At 38.6% G+C, this 13418-nt stretch overlaps 1 protein-coding gene across 1 annotated transcript; it reads left to right on the top strand.

Annotated features, from left to right (window-relative positions):
• Nucleotides 1–4411: 4411 nt before the first annotated feature.
• dis3l2 (DIS3 like 3'-5' exoribonuclease 2) lies at nucleotides 4412–13418 on the top strand. Its single transcript, XM_087810855.1, has 21 exons — nucleotides 4412–4516; nucleotides 4823–5528; nucleotides 5608–5738; nucleotides 6455–6508; nucleotides 6594–6695; nucleotides 6767–6881; nucleotides 6955–7010; nucleotides 7128–7357; nucleotides 7420–7593; nucleotides 7658–7737; nucleotides 7823–7935; nucleotides 7999–8106; nucleotides 9572–9805; nucleotides 9880–9959; nucleotides 10040–10223; nucleotides 10713–10799; nucleotides 10896–11049; nucleotides 11554–11684; nucleotides 11758–11862; nucleotides 11934–12038; nucleotides 12169–13418. The coding sequence occupies exons 2-21, from the start codon at nucleotides 4841–4843 to the stop codon at nucleotides 12277–12279; spliced, it is 3042 nt and encodes a 1013-aa protein (XP_087666981.1). The 5' UTR covers nucleotides 4412–4516; nucleotides 4823–4840; the 3' UTR covers nucleotides 12280–13418.

The raw sequence follows: 13418 nt of genomic DNA on the forward strand, positions 1-13418 counted from the left end.
CCACCTGAGGGGTCGCCCACTTTCTGTGTGTGGTTGTTTCTCGCTGCCCGTCAGCCCGGAGGTGGGCGGAGCTGGAGCTGGAGCTGGAGCTGGAGCTGTCCGGTGCTGAAATGAAAGCGTGTCGAGAGCGGCAGGTGGTGGTGGAGGCGGAGAAGGCGGCGAGAGCCAAGAAGAGACAGAGAGTTAGTTTGTTTTTTTGAAGTTTGAGGACAGAAAACACCCCCCCAAAAAGAAGTATTCCCCTTTATTAAAAATAATTTCAAATCAGAATTGTGTAGGTACGAGGAAATCAATCTTGAGTTTTGGGAAGTTCAAGTACATATAACACCTTGAAAAAAAGTACTTGTCAATTGAAATTAAAATTAAAAACTACAATAGCACGGAGACAGCTCATACATCCACCAAGGAGCTTATTTGATGTTGTTTAATGTAGCATACAATTATTAAGAAATACAATCATATAGGTAAGAAGACGTTTTTGGAAGTTAAAGTACATATAAAACCTGGAAAAAGAAGTACTTGTTAACTAAAATTAAAAACTACAATAGCACTGAGACAGTGCATACATCCACCAAGGAGCTTATTGCACTTTATTTAATGTAGGATACAATTATTAAAAAATACAATAATGTAGGTTAGAAGTTTAGTTCGTTTTTGTAAGTTCAAGAACATATAACACCTGAAGCAAGAAGTATTCCTTAATCAAAAGTACAAAAGCACAGAGACATACATGCACAAATTTGCTTATTTCATATGATTTAATATAGCATTCAATCAATAAAAAGAATACAATTACATAGGTATGAAGACTTTCTTTTTGTTAAGTTTCTTTTTAAGGTTTCGGTACAGAAAACACCCCAGACAAGAAGTACTGGTTTTCTTTAATTAAAATTAAAAACTACAAAAGCTCAGAGCATGCTTTTACCAATCCCATCCCATTTCATGTATCATGCAATCAATAAAAAATAAAATGATGTAGGTAAGAATAAATCAATCGAGAGTTTTTGGAAGTTCAAGTACAGTAACTTCCGGAACAAGGAGTACTTGTTAATTACAATTTTAATTAAAATCTACAAAAGCACTTAGACAGTGCATACATCCTCCAATCTGCCTTTTTTACATGACTTTAAATAGCATACAATAAATGAAAATAAAATCAGGTAGGAAATAAGTACGGATAACACCTGCAGCTAGAACTAGAAGTACATTTTAGGTCCCATCTAAAAACATCCTTCATGTTCAAATTAGCCCTGAGAATTAAAAACATTAACTTAAATCTTGAGAAATAATTTGTATTTTTTTATACGCAAAAGTATGACCTAAAAAGTTAGGAATGGCATACAATAGAATAATTTAGAAGTTACTTGTAAAGCACATTTGTACAAAGCGCTTTAACAGTCAGAAATTCCCCCTTTCACACACACTGATGGGAGTAGGCTGCGACGCGGCGCAAAAGCTCTGCCATCAGGGTCAAGTGTCTTGCTCGAGGACAAAATGCCAAAAAACTCATCCGGAGCTGGAATTGAAGCAAAAACCCTTCAGACCGCGAGGAACCACTTTACCATCTGAGCTATGACGACCCTAATAGTGGCAACAGAAATTGTAAGTGAAAGAATGTACTGGCTGAAAGGAAAATTGATGTGAACACAAAATTGAGCTGAAACTGTAGTAAAAAACAAAAAAAACAAAACCCGTAGCAAAAATAAATCAAAATAAAAAGTTAAAGAAATATATTTACTTGATGTATTTTGTCTCTCTGGTAGATGCTCTCTTTTCTATCTATTCACACAAAGTACAAAAATGAAATCCTAAAGAATTACTAAAAATCAGAGAAAAAGATCTGTGTATATATATTGTCAATATACACCTGGCAACTCGAGCGTTCCTGATTCTTATTCTAAAAATGATATGTATGTATGTTTTTTCACTCACTAGACTCGTCATAATAATACAAAGCATGCAAATAGAATGACTCAAATACATTTATGTGACTATGGTGTTAAATATTTCGTCAAAAATTCAAGAGTTTAGAGATTTTTAGACGTGCACAGTCCTGTTATAGGAACCTCAACTTTTGCAATGTGAAACAAATCAAATTATTTACTCTTAAGTTTTTTATTCTTTTTATTGCAAGCAAAGTAAAGTGTTTTTTTGTTTTTTTGGTGGAGGTTTGTGCTGTCTCAGCACTTTTCTATCCTTAATAAACATGCAAAGATTGGTTCTTCAGAGACTTCTTGAAAGTAATTATGTGGCTCTTCTCTGACTCACATAATCTTTTTTCTGTCTATAACCAACAGCTCTGAACCTATGAATGAGAGAGTCGCCTCTGTTGAGCTTTACAGCGCCGTCGAGCAAACATCATTTCTTTTTTACCGACGCTTGGATTCTCTCGTCAGTGAAGTGCACCAGTGCCCTCGCCACAATAGAACGCGACCTCGCGATACAAGGACGTCTCTATTCGAGGCAGAAGCTTGTTCTATCGAGATATTAAGATTAACTCTGAGATATAGGAACAAGTCTGTGTGTATATGAAGGATACCATTTGTTTGCTAAATTTGGTGAATTCCAGCCAAGACCAGAAAATGTTGACAATTTATTGTCACCTACATCCCAGAAATCTCCTCACACAGTATGATCAAAGACTAACAGAGGGAAAAAAAGAACCTTAACCCTCCTCAGAAGTGCTCATTATTTAGAAGGTGACCTCGTGTTCCCCCCTCAGCACAACTAAGTATTAATTATCCTCACAATCTGACGAACTCTCTCGGCCTCTCGTTAAATAGCGATCGCACTTTCAAGTGAGGAGCCCTGAAGCGAGTCCTGACTATGTATACATGCAGTAGGCAAAAAAAATAAATGACCACTTGGGATCTCGAAGGAGTGCAAGTGGAAGGTTTGGAGGTTTCCGAGATGAAAGCGAAGGGGACGCTTCAGAGGAGCCAGGACCGTATGAAGTGGTGGTTGCTGCTCCGTCTGTTCCTTCTACGAGCTGCACTGCTTCCCCTGGCCTGGTCAATATTTGATGAGCGTTTGCTGCTTCATCTGCGTGCTCCACAACTTCAACCGCAACAGAGGAAACAGTTTGGATACCCGGCTCTTTTATCATCCTCCGTCTTTTCGATTGACCTGATGACTGATGTTCGTGCAGGTGCTGATCGTGACTCCATTAAAGCTTAAACAACATTTTTTTTAAAAATCATCAAACATGAAGCCTGTGGACTAGTGAGGCGAAGAGCCCTGACAGATAACATTAGCCAATAATAATAAGTCATGTTAAGTCATATTTTATCTCGTTTTTTATCTATTAAAAGGAAACTAGAAGATCTTTTTTCTTGCCTTCATGGAGGTGAGTCAATCTAGTGATCTATTATTATTTACAATTTGCCAAACTATTTTACATTTATTTTATAAATGGGGGTTGACACGGAACAGTGTGAACAATTCTTAATATTGCTGATCTTTTTTCTGCTGTTTTTCATTCTCTAAGGATAATTCTCATTCCCTTCTTGATTTAAATATATATTTTATATTTACTGTATGTTTGACAACGTCTGTGTTGTGAAGGTGATTTAAAAAGGGTTTTCAACCAATATACATTACACATAACCAAGATGATACATGAGTTAACACGCTTTATTTCACGTTTAAACGTTAATAAAAACTTTTTTTTATCAAAGTATTACATAAAATATTTTTTTATTGGGGTTGTGGTCAACCATAACAATTATTTTTCGAGCAGATAACACCACCAAATAATAAGCATTTTCACAATCAACATTTTAATCGAATGGCCTTACATTTACAAAACCAATTGTGTATTTATTTATTTATCATTATTTACGTGGACATTGTGATCTCTAAATACACCTTTGCTGCCCCCTAGAGGTTAAATATATATCCGAGTAGTTTTGTACTGTGTAAGTAAAACATATAAAACAAGAGGGAGATGTTTCAAAAGTATGACGAAAATATCCTGCTGACTTTTTTTCAAGCCTTATGATTAAAATGTATGTTTATATATATATATATATTGAAAATTGCCTGACTTTATTAGATCATACGTCAATGCGTTGCAAACCCTTGACTTCCGTCCAAATCTTAAACAGAAATATGTCAACTTCAAAGCCATAAAAGTCACGTATTATTACACATTTACTGTTTAACTCTGTATAAAAAGAGCCTTTTAGAGGCTTTTTCCGTAAAAACAAATTACATTTTTTATGATTATAAAATCTTAAAACATTTACAGTTTTGACATATCAACTTTTACGGACCAAATCCACTTCAGAATTTAAACAGTATTCAAAATATAGTTTACTTTCTTTTTATAAATCTCTATTATATATTTATATAATATTCTCCGATCCTGTAGGTGGCGTGATTGCGGCAACGAGTCCGTTTCCTCCACATTAGCGGCACAGAATGACGAAGTAGCCGAACATTTAGAAAGCTAAAGGAAGTGTAAGAGCTAAGCTAACATCTTTCTACTTACGCAACTTCGACGACAGGAGCTAAGGTACCGTGTCTCTTCATGAAACCTAGCTAGCAGTGTATTTTAAAGTCGGTGTATATTTTTGTCGGGCGTTAGCCAGTATTTCGGTTGTTTATTTATCAATTTATTTGTAATAAACGTCAGTGTCATTTACTAGCTGGTGATGTTTACATCCAAAACAATAGGAGCCCATTTAAACCTTTTGTTTTTATAGGGCTCAGTTCATAAAGTGTCTTTTTATCGGGATATTCATTTCCATGTCATTCAATCTCAGTTTTCCGAAAGTCTGATTCTAATGTCTACGTGTGATTCCATTTTTCTTTTCAACAGAAAACACGATTCCTAGCAATGGAACCTCCTCTACAGCCCAACAAGCAAAACCCAAACAAAGAAGGGAAGCGCGGCGGGACCCGGACGAACACACCTCCTCAAAAAGATGCCTATGCCAAGCTTCTCAGTCAGCACAGCAGTAGGAAATTCAACCTCTATTTAGAACAATATTCAAAAGACAAGACGAGCACGCCGGGTTCTTCAGGGGTTCCCCAAACTGAAAGGCTCAATATACCGCAGAGAAGAAATGATCAAATGCCACACGATTTGTCGGATTCAAGCGACTTCTCGCCCTCCTCCATGAAAGGTAGAGACGAAAGCTCACTTTCTTTGTACATGGAGAAGCTGAGCATCAACAACTCCAAGCAAGAGAAACCAACGAAGCAAAGTGTTTTTGATAAACGACAGGGACAGAGGAGAGACACTTGTACCAGCATGGATGGAGATATCGAGTCAGGAGAGGAGTTCAGTGCTGCCCAGGTCAATAACTCGCAGGCGGAAACGAGAAGCAAAGAAACCAACCGTGATTCGGAGCCCAAAGAAATGGATTCACCTGCAGACCAAGAGCGAAGTAAGAAGAGGAGGAACAGGAAGAAGAACTCGCCATTGCAGGCAGACGAGGAGAGGGTGCTGAAGTCTGACGTGGACGCTGAGATGGCAAGGTCGATGTCACCTCGTGATAAAAACAAACTTGAGCAACCTAGAAGTAAACTGCACTCAAATTATTATTCGACGGTCTAATCGATGGTGAGTAATTATTTATAAATTACGTTTATGTCTTTCAGCTTCCGCCAACCGTTCCCCTTCCAATATGAACAAGAGACAAGGAGGGAAGGGACATAAGAAACAAGTGTATGAGCCGTACATGAGCTTCGAGGAGGTTTCTCATGGACTTAAAAGAGGAGAACTTATGCAGGTAATAAATTAGACACTTCATGTCTCATGGATTCAAAGGTTGTGATTTAATTTAGTGTTCATTTCACTTTCGGGAGTCTCATAGTCGCATGATTAGAAGCGGCGCAGAACAAAATAATCGTGATTAGATTATTTTATACATAATCGTTCAGCCCTTATTAAAATGTATCTCTACGTCATAGGATACTTATGGTCACAAACTGCTTTAATTCTCTGTGAAAAATGATTAATTTAAACAGGGTTCACATGGATCCTTAAAATCTTCAAAGGTATTAATCTAATTCATTTATAAATAAGGCCGTAATTGGTATTAATTAAATCAAATTTCCAAAAGTTCTGTTGGTAACACGTGATAAAGAATTATTTTATTTTTGGTTTCAAGTCTCTAAAAATGTCTAACATTTATTTATTTTCAGTAGTTTACTGATGTCCAATCACAACATTTTTCTGGCTTAAAGTGTACAAGATTTGGTGCAAGACATTTTTTAAATTGGTGTTTTTTTATTTTGTTTAATTGTTAAGTTGGTTTTAATTTTAAATAAAATAATATATTTAAAAAGTATTGAATCAAACTTGCCTTAAGCTGTAAGAATCCCTGATATTAGCACTTTCATTTTCTTTGCCTGTCTCTGTAGCTTTCAATTCACTGATTTGCGAGCGCTGAAGTGAAACTTGCAGTAGTATTTGTTAAGTTTCTTTTTCCTTCTTCTTCTTCAGGGGCAGTTAAGGATCAACCCTAAAAAGTACCAGGAAGCTTTTATCCCATCACCTGTAAGTTATCCCACTTTTTTTTCTTTGTACAAATAAATCATGTTTAGATGGCTCAGATAATAATGGAAATACATTTCCCCTCCAGGACGACACCAGGGATCTCTTCCTGGATGGGTGTGTGGCTCGGAATAGGGCGCTTAATGGAGACATAGTAGTGGTGCAGGTCCTTCCCCAGGATCAGTGGAAGGTGAATAATTTGATCAACTTCAATTTCATTTCTTAATAAAACACTGACGTCCGTCTCTTTAATCCATGCAGGTGGTGAAGTCTGACACTGACTGTGAGCACGCCAGCGAGCCAGAGACCCAGAGAGAAAATGTGGCTCGGAAGACGGTCAAAGAAAGGGGAAAAGATGACCAGAGTTGTGACAAAAGTGAGCCAATAAATTGTTGAGTTTTTCCCAGTAGAAGGTCGACTTATGTGTTTTTTTTCTCTGGTGACTAAAGGGGAACTTCCAGAAACAGCACAGTCCAATAACGGAATCCTCCAGAAAACGGCTAAAGTGAGCACCCATTTTGAACGTTTTCCACTGTAAAATCAGTGATTCTAATTGTAATTTTCTGTTAAAGCGTGTTTATAAAAACTCGAGTCACAAAATAAATATTAAATCTTTTTCCAGGTGGTGTTTATTGTTGAGAAGCAACACTCAAGAGCTGCAACGGGTTTCCTGAAGTTTCTACCCGACAAGCCATTTGCAATGTTCGCTCCAGTCGACCACCGAGTGCCACGAATCAATGTCCCTCTGAACGATTGTCCAGAAGACTTCAGGACCCGCTCGGCGGACTACGCCAACACCCTGTTTATATGCCGTATTACTAATTGGGCTGCGGACAGTAACTTTGCAGAAGGGTGAGACTACAAATAAAACGTTTTTTTTTATGCAAAAACAAACTGATGTTTTTCACTTTCAGTCAACTGGCCAAGACGCTCGGTCAAGCCGGAGAGATCGATCCAGAGACTGAGGGAATCCTGATGGAGTGCGATGTCGATTTCTCCGAGTTCTCTGACGAAGTGTTGGATTGTCTACCCAAGAATCTGCCCTGGTCCATCCCAGCGGAGGAGCTGAGCAGGAGGAAAGACCTCAGGTAGGTCTACTTGGCGACAATATCAACACTTCATGGAACTAATCTCGTCGTGTTCCTTTTTTAGAAAAGAGTGCATCTTCTCTATCGACCCCGCCACAGCCCGAGACCTGGACGATGCGCTCTCTTGTAAACTGCTCCCAGATGGTAACAAGTCTATTCGTCAATAGCAGCCTTTTTTTAAAAATAGTTTCTGACAAGTTGTCGTCTTTATTCATGTGTTTATAAACAGGTAATTTCGAGGTGGGCGTCCATATAGCAGATGTGACCTACTTTGTAAAAGAGGGCAGCGCTCTGGACGCCACTGCCAGCCAACGAGCTACAAGCGTCTACCTGGTTCAAAAAGTGAGTGATATATTTACATAAATTGTTTAATTTATGAATTCAAGCTTAACCTTCTCTATCCAGGTGGTCCCCATGCTGCCCCGTCTGCTCTGCGAGGAACTCTGCAGTCTGAACCCCCTCACTGACCGACTCACTTTCTCCGTTATTTGGACGCTCACCCCCGAGGGAAAGGTATGTTTGATGTCCAATTTGAGTCTGAACTGGTGCTTCTGGGGCTAATTAATGATGATAATAATGATGATGCAGTAATGTGGTACACATAACATCATTGATCTCACTCAATGTTCAATTTGTGGTGATATGAAGAGTCATAGTTTTACAGGTTATGCTTTTATGGCACACAAAAAAAATCTCTTTTTCCAAGCTTCCTGCGATTATTAAATCTTGAGAAGCATTACATTTAATTTAAAATAAGGCCTTAACAATGGGCTTCAAGCTAATTTGTTCAGAGGATTTAAAAATTGTGTTTATTTGTGTGGATAAACATTCTGGTAAAATTCTCCCTGAAAATATGCATGTTGTGTTTCTTTTCTCTCCATTTCCATTGAAGTTCGAGTTGGTCTTACATTTAATTACTGTCTGCGAATTGCCCATTAATTATACCGTTGTAAACCAGATACTATAAATCATGATTTTGCTTCACCTCCTGAGACCCTGCATCCTCGTGGTCCAACATTTTTGGCTTTTAGAACCAAGAGGCTTCACAAAAAAAGACTTATAATGAACATATGGTGAGACTACATGGTACCTCTGCCATATTGTGTCTTCAGTAAAATCTGATGTCAGCAAAAATCTTGTGCGGCAACTTACAAATGCACATTTTTCAGAAGGAAACCAGTTTAGTTATTAGTAATTCATGCAACTAATAATACATAATAAAAAATACATCTTTTTTTTTTTAATTATGTAAAAAATAAATCACATCTGACTAAAGCTCAATTATAAACAATTCTCCCAAATGTGTGGGTTTCATAAATAGGGGTGTGTATTGGCAAGAATACGGAAATTATACGATATATTGTGATATTGTTGGAACAAGGATATATTTGTAGTATTGTCCGAGGACTCAAATCTAGTGTTGCAGAATTTACAGACCACATGACTCTTGATGAGGTCGGAACTGCTTTAATTAGTTTTAAAACTAAAATGTGTCCAAACTGCTGGATTCAACTGTATCCTCTCGTCCTCAGTCATCACCAGGATCTTGAGGGATTACTTTCCCTTCCAACACTAAAGTTAACAAAGGCCCAGGCCTATTTTTTATTTGTAAATAAAGAAAATAAATAGTTTTATCTTGTACACAATTTATTGAAATATAAACCATAAATTAACTATTATTATTATCCTTTTATTAAGATTTGAAAGTCCCCCCAACATTGTTTTTGAAGTAATGCAGAATTGAATATTGATATGGTTTTTCGAAGAAAAAAATATATATATCTGTAGATATATATGTTGTGTGTTGATATCTTCTTGCACTTCTTATCATGAAGAAATAAAAGTTATTTCACATCAGACGTTTGAAGCTGCATTTATTCACCAGCAGCTAAATAAGTATTTGTAGTTTCTGCTTCTGTCGTCTTCATCCTAACCGTGACTTTTCTTCTCGTCCTCCGAACCCTCGTCGTCGTCGTAGATCCTGAGCGAGTGGTTCGGCAGATCCGTGATCCGCTCCTGTGTGAAGCTGAGCTACGACCACGCTCAGAGCATGATCGATTCTCCAGACAAACTGTTTGAGGCTGAAGAGCTGCCGCCCACCGATCCCGAACACCCCATCGACGAGATCCACCAGGCCGTGCTGAACCTTAACTCCGTCGCCAAGAACCTCAGGGCTCAGCGCTTCACCGGAGGAGCTCTCCGACTCGACCAGGTTTGAACCCTCGACCTATTCTCTTAATGGAAACTGTTGGCTATTATTTACCTTCTTATTTCCTTGTCTTTCAGCTCAAGGTGTCCTTCACGTTAGACAAGGAGACCATGATGCCTCAAGGCTGTTACATTTATCAGTACAAAGACAGTAACAAGTACGGAATTAAGCTTCTATCCTTGTTTTTAAACACTATTACCGTAGAGCTTTCTTATGCACGTGTTCTTGTCCTTCTAGGTTAGTAGAAGAGTTTATGCTTCTGGCCAACATCGCCACAGCAAGCCACATTTACAACAGCTTCCCGGAGCTGGCGTTACTCCGGCGCCACCCTCCTCCAAAAACCAAGCTGGTGGAAGAGCTGCAGGAGCTTTGTGACCAGCTGGGCATCGACGTCGACTTCTCGTCTGCAGGAGCAATTCATGTAAGTCTTGTTTTGACTTCCTTTGTACAGTCGCTTATCGAAGGCTCATGTTCTGAAGACATCCTATTACAACCTTCATTTGAACATCCCAACTTGAGATTGCATTTGACGAACCCTCTCTGTAACGGTGACCAAATCAGCTCCTGTAATGCTTTGCCGCCCAGCCAACTTATCTCAACTGAAGATCACTTTTGACATAGCTGATTGGTCGCTACAATACTGTATTTAAATTATACATACATGTTGCTGTGTTTCAATAGAGCGGTTTGTAGAAAGGCATCATGGGAGTTTACTGTTTTATTGGCACCATAAGTAAGGTGGGTGCGGTAATTGGTGCCTCCTAAGTTCTGCTGTTTGATGACACTGATAAGGAGCTCTGTCATTCCTGACTGCAGCTCGTTAATATATATTTGAATATGCAGTACCGTGTGCAAAATAATCAAATCAATCACTCATTTTTGATGCTATTTTTTTTCCTACGGTTCACAGAAAAGTCTTCATGCCGCTCTGGGTGATGATGAATATTCCGCCGCCAGAAAATATGTTCTCACCCACATGTGCTCCCGATCCATGCAGGTCAGTCCCATATAGGGTTTCTCTGGCAAGACTGTTGGATTAAAGCCGACGTGCACTGAACATTTTTTGTGTGCGGGAAACCTTCCCATTTTCTAGATGGCGCTTTACTTCTGTTCCGGTGCACTGAAGGAGGAGAAGTTATTCAAGCATTACGCTCTCAACGTCCCTCTCTACACTCACTTCACGTCACCAATCCGTCGATACCCCGACATCATCGTGCACCGTCTTCTGGCGGCCTCTCTGAAACATGGTAAAGACTCAACCGGGGTTGTGTATCGCTGTACAAGGGCAATGATATTGATGTATTGCGATACCGTAGTAACTAGGATATATTAGTAGTATTGTCGAGTACTTGACTCTGGTGTTGAAGAATTTACAGACCACATGACCCTTGACCAAATCGTAACTGTTTTCATTTGTTTTTAAACCAACTTATGTCCAAACATCAACTTTAAAAGCTGCTGGAGTTGATTGTATCCTCTTGTCCTCAGTCATCGTGGGATCTTGCTGGATTTCATTGTTCTATCATCTTCAGAGGACAATGACTGCTGCCATCTAGTGGCCGTTTGATTTCAACACAGAAATTAACATTGATTGAAATATAAACCATTAAATAATTCTTATAAAAAAAGAACCCGGGGCTGAAAATTGAGACGTTATTATGGAGAAAAAAAAGGTTGTTTTTAAATGGATCAATATTTTCTCAAACCTCTTTTCTTAATGGACCCGTTTGTTCATCCGCCTCCATGTGTAGAACGCAGGTCCAACTTTGGCTTGTCGTCGGACGAAGTGCAGAAGCAGGCGTCTTACTGTAACCAGAAGAAGACTCTGTCCAAAAGAGTGAACGAGCTCAGCACCGAGCTGTTCTTCGGCGTGTTTGTCAGGGTGAGTCGGCATTACTGTCCTCCATCTTTATTCAAGCGGTTCGCTTCAAGTTCCTTGTCTCGGGTCTCATCAGGAATGCGGACCACTGGAGTCTGAGGCCATGGTGATGGGAGTTTTGGACCAGTCCTTCGACGTTCTTGTTCTTTCCTACGGGGTGCAGAAACGCATCTACTGCAAGGTAAATAATAAATAAATCAAAGTTATTAATAATGTAACGTAATTAAAGAGGGTTGTTTGCTTCACTTGCAGAATGTGCAGGGCCTGAAGACATTCCATCATCACAAAGTTGGCAAGAAATCCGAGCTGACTCTGGTTTGGGAAGCACAGGAACTCGAAGGGGAAACTCGGGAGCAGGTGAACACAAACGTATTACTTGACGTGTTGATTAATGTCCTGTTGACCTGTTCCCAAATGACATAACGGATCGGTCTGGAAAATCCTTTTGAGTTCGTTGACGATCCTCGTTTCTCGCTCCCGTCTGTAGGTCATCTCCATTTTCACAGTGTTGGACGTGCAGCTCCAGGCTGACGGCGGAGGCGCCAAGTCTGGTAAAATGAGTTCTGTGGCCGTTCTCAAGAGGCCTGAAGGATCCTAAACGCCATCTTAACAATCCTGACCCCACGTTTCTTTGAAGGGATGTATTTAAAAAGAAAAAAGGTTTGACCAGATCTTTTTTTTTAATTACCATTTAAGTTGGAAGGATGTTTTTATTTGCCTAACATTAGACTGACACTATTTTTAAAGTGTGTAAACCATCTCTTGGGTATTTTTAAATCTTAACATTTTTTTTTAATGAGCTTGATCACGTAAGATGATCTGCTAACATGTTTACAGGACTGATGAATAGGAAACAAGGGTTTGAGAAACATCTCTTAAAATTGAAATTATTGTTTTTACGAAAGACGAGTATATATTGATCTGCAGATAGACGGGTGAATATTTTACTTTTTTTTTGTTTCCTTTTAAATACAAGATGGGATTACTTGAATGTCAACCGCTGCTTAGTTATAAGTGACCTTGACTTGTTTGCTGTAGCAATATCGTTTTTTTATTTTAATTCAAACCAAAATAAGGAAGCTGTTTTTTTAAAACGGAGGAAATCGTGAAAATCGGAAACTAAGAATATGCAGTGAACAGTGCCACTTGGGAATACATATGTTTTATTTTTCTGGGTATGAATCCCTTTTAATGTATAATATTTGCACAGCCAGTGGTACACACTTTATTTTGGTTTAGCCTTGTTGCCCTGTGGTTGGCAATTGTACTTCTTTGTCACGATAAATGTAGATTTTTACCCTTTTTTTTTAAACTGGTTCTCATTATGATGCCAAAACGCTAAATGTTAAAACTACTTTTTTGTTTGAGTTAAGGAGCTGTATTAACATTTCATTTCCAAGGAATTTAAAGATTTATTATTGGGATTCAAACGTTCTTTAAAAGTAATTCATCTTTTTAACTCGCTTTTCCATAGTTTTCACTATATTTTTTGATGAACGCGTGTGAAGCTGGATGTGTTTCACGCTGTAGCAATTTCAAAAGCTCATGTTAAAAAAAGAATCACTAAATTGTTTTTGGCAAAGTTTTTAAAGTTCATGCAGTGGAGACCTTTTCTGAAATAGGAGAGTGAACTGTGATCTTGATGTTGTGAAGCTGCTGGAATCTGACTTTAATTTATTGCCCGACATCACCTTAGACTTGTCAAAGGTTGGTGAATTAAAACAGACTCTGAAACCC

This window comes from Callionymus lyra, chromosome 16 (genome assembly GCF_982586985.1).
Source record: "Callionymus lyra chromosome 16, fCalLyr1.hap1.1, whole genome shotgun sequence".
Lineage (NCBI taxonomy): Eukaryota > Metazoa > Chordata > Actinopteri > Syngnathiformes > Callionymidae > Callionymus > Callionymus lyra.

Excerpts from the sequence above, each read along its gene's own strand:
- dis3l2 (XM_087810855.1), top strand. The coding sequence starts at position 4,841 with ATGGAACCTCCTCTACAGCCCAACAAGCAAAACCCAAACAAAGAAGGG. Across the intron at positions 6,509-6,593 it reads AAGCTTTTATCCCATCACCT|GACGACACCAGGGATCTCTT; the intron begins GTAAGTTATCCC and ends TTTCCCCTCCAG. Across the intron at positions 11,863-11,933 it reads AGAAACGCATCTACTGCAAG|AATGTGCAGGGCCTGAAGAC; the intron begins GTAAATAATAAA and ends CTTCACTTGCAG.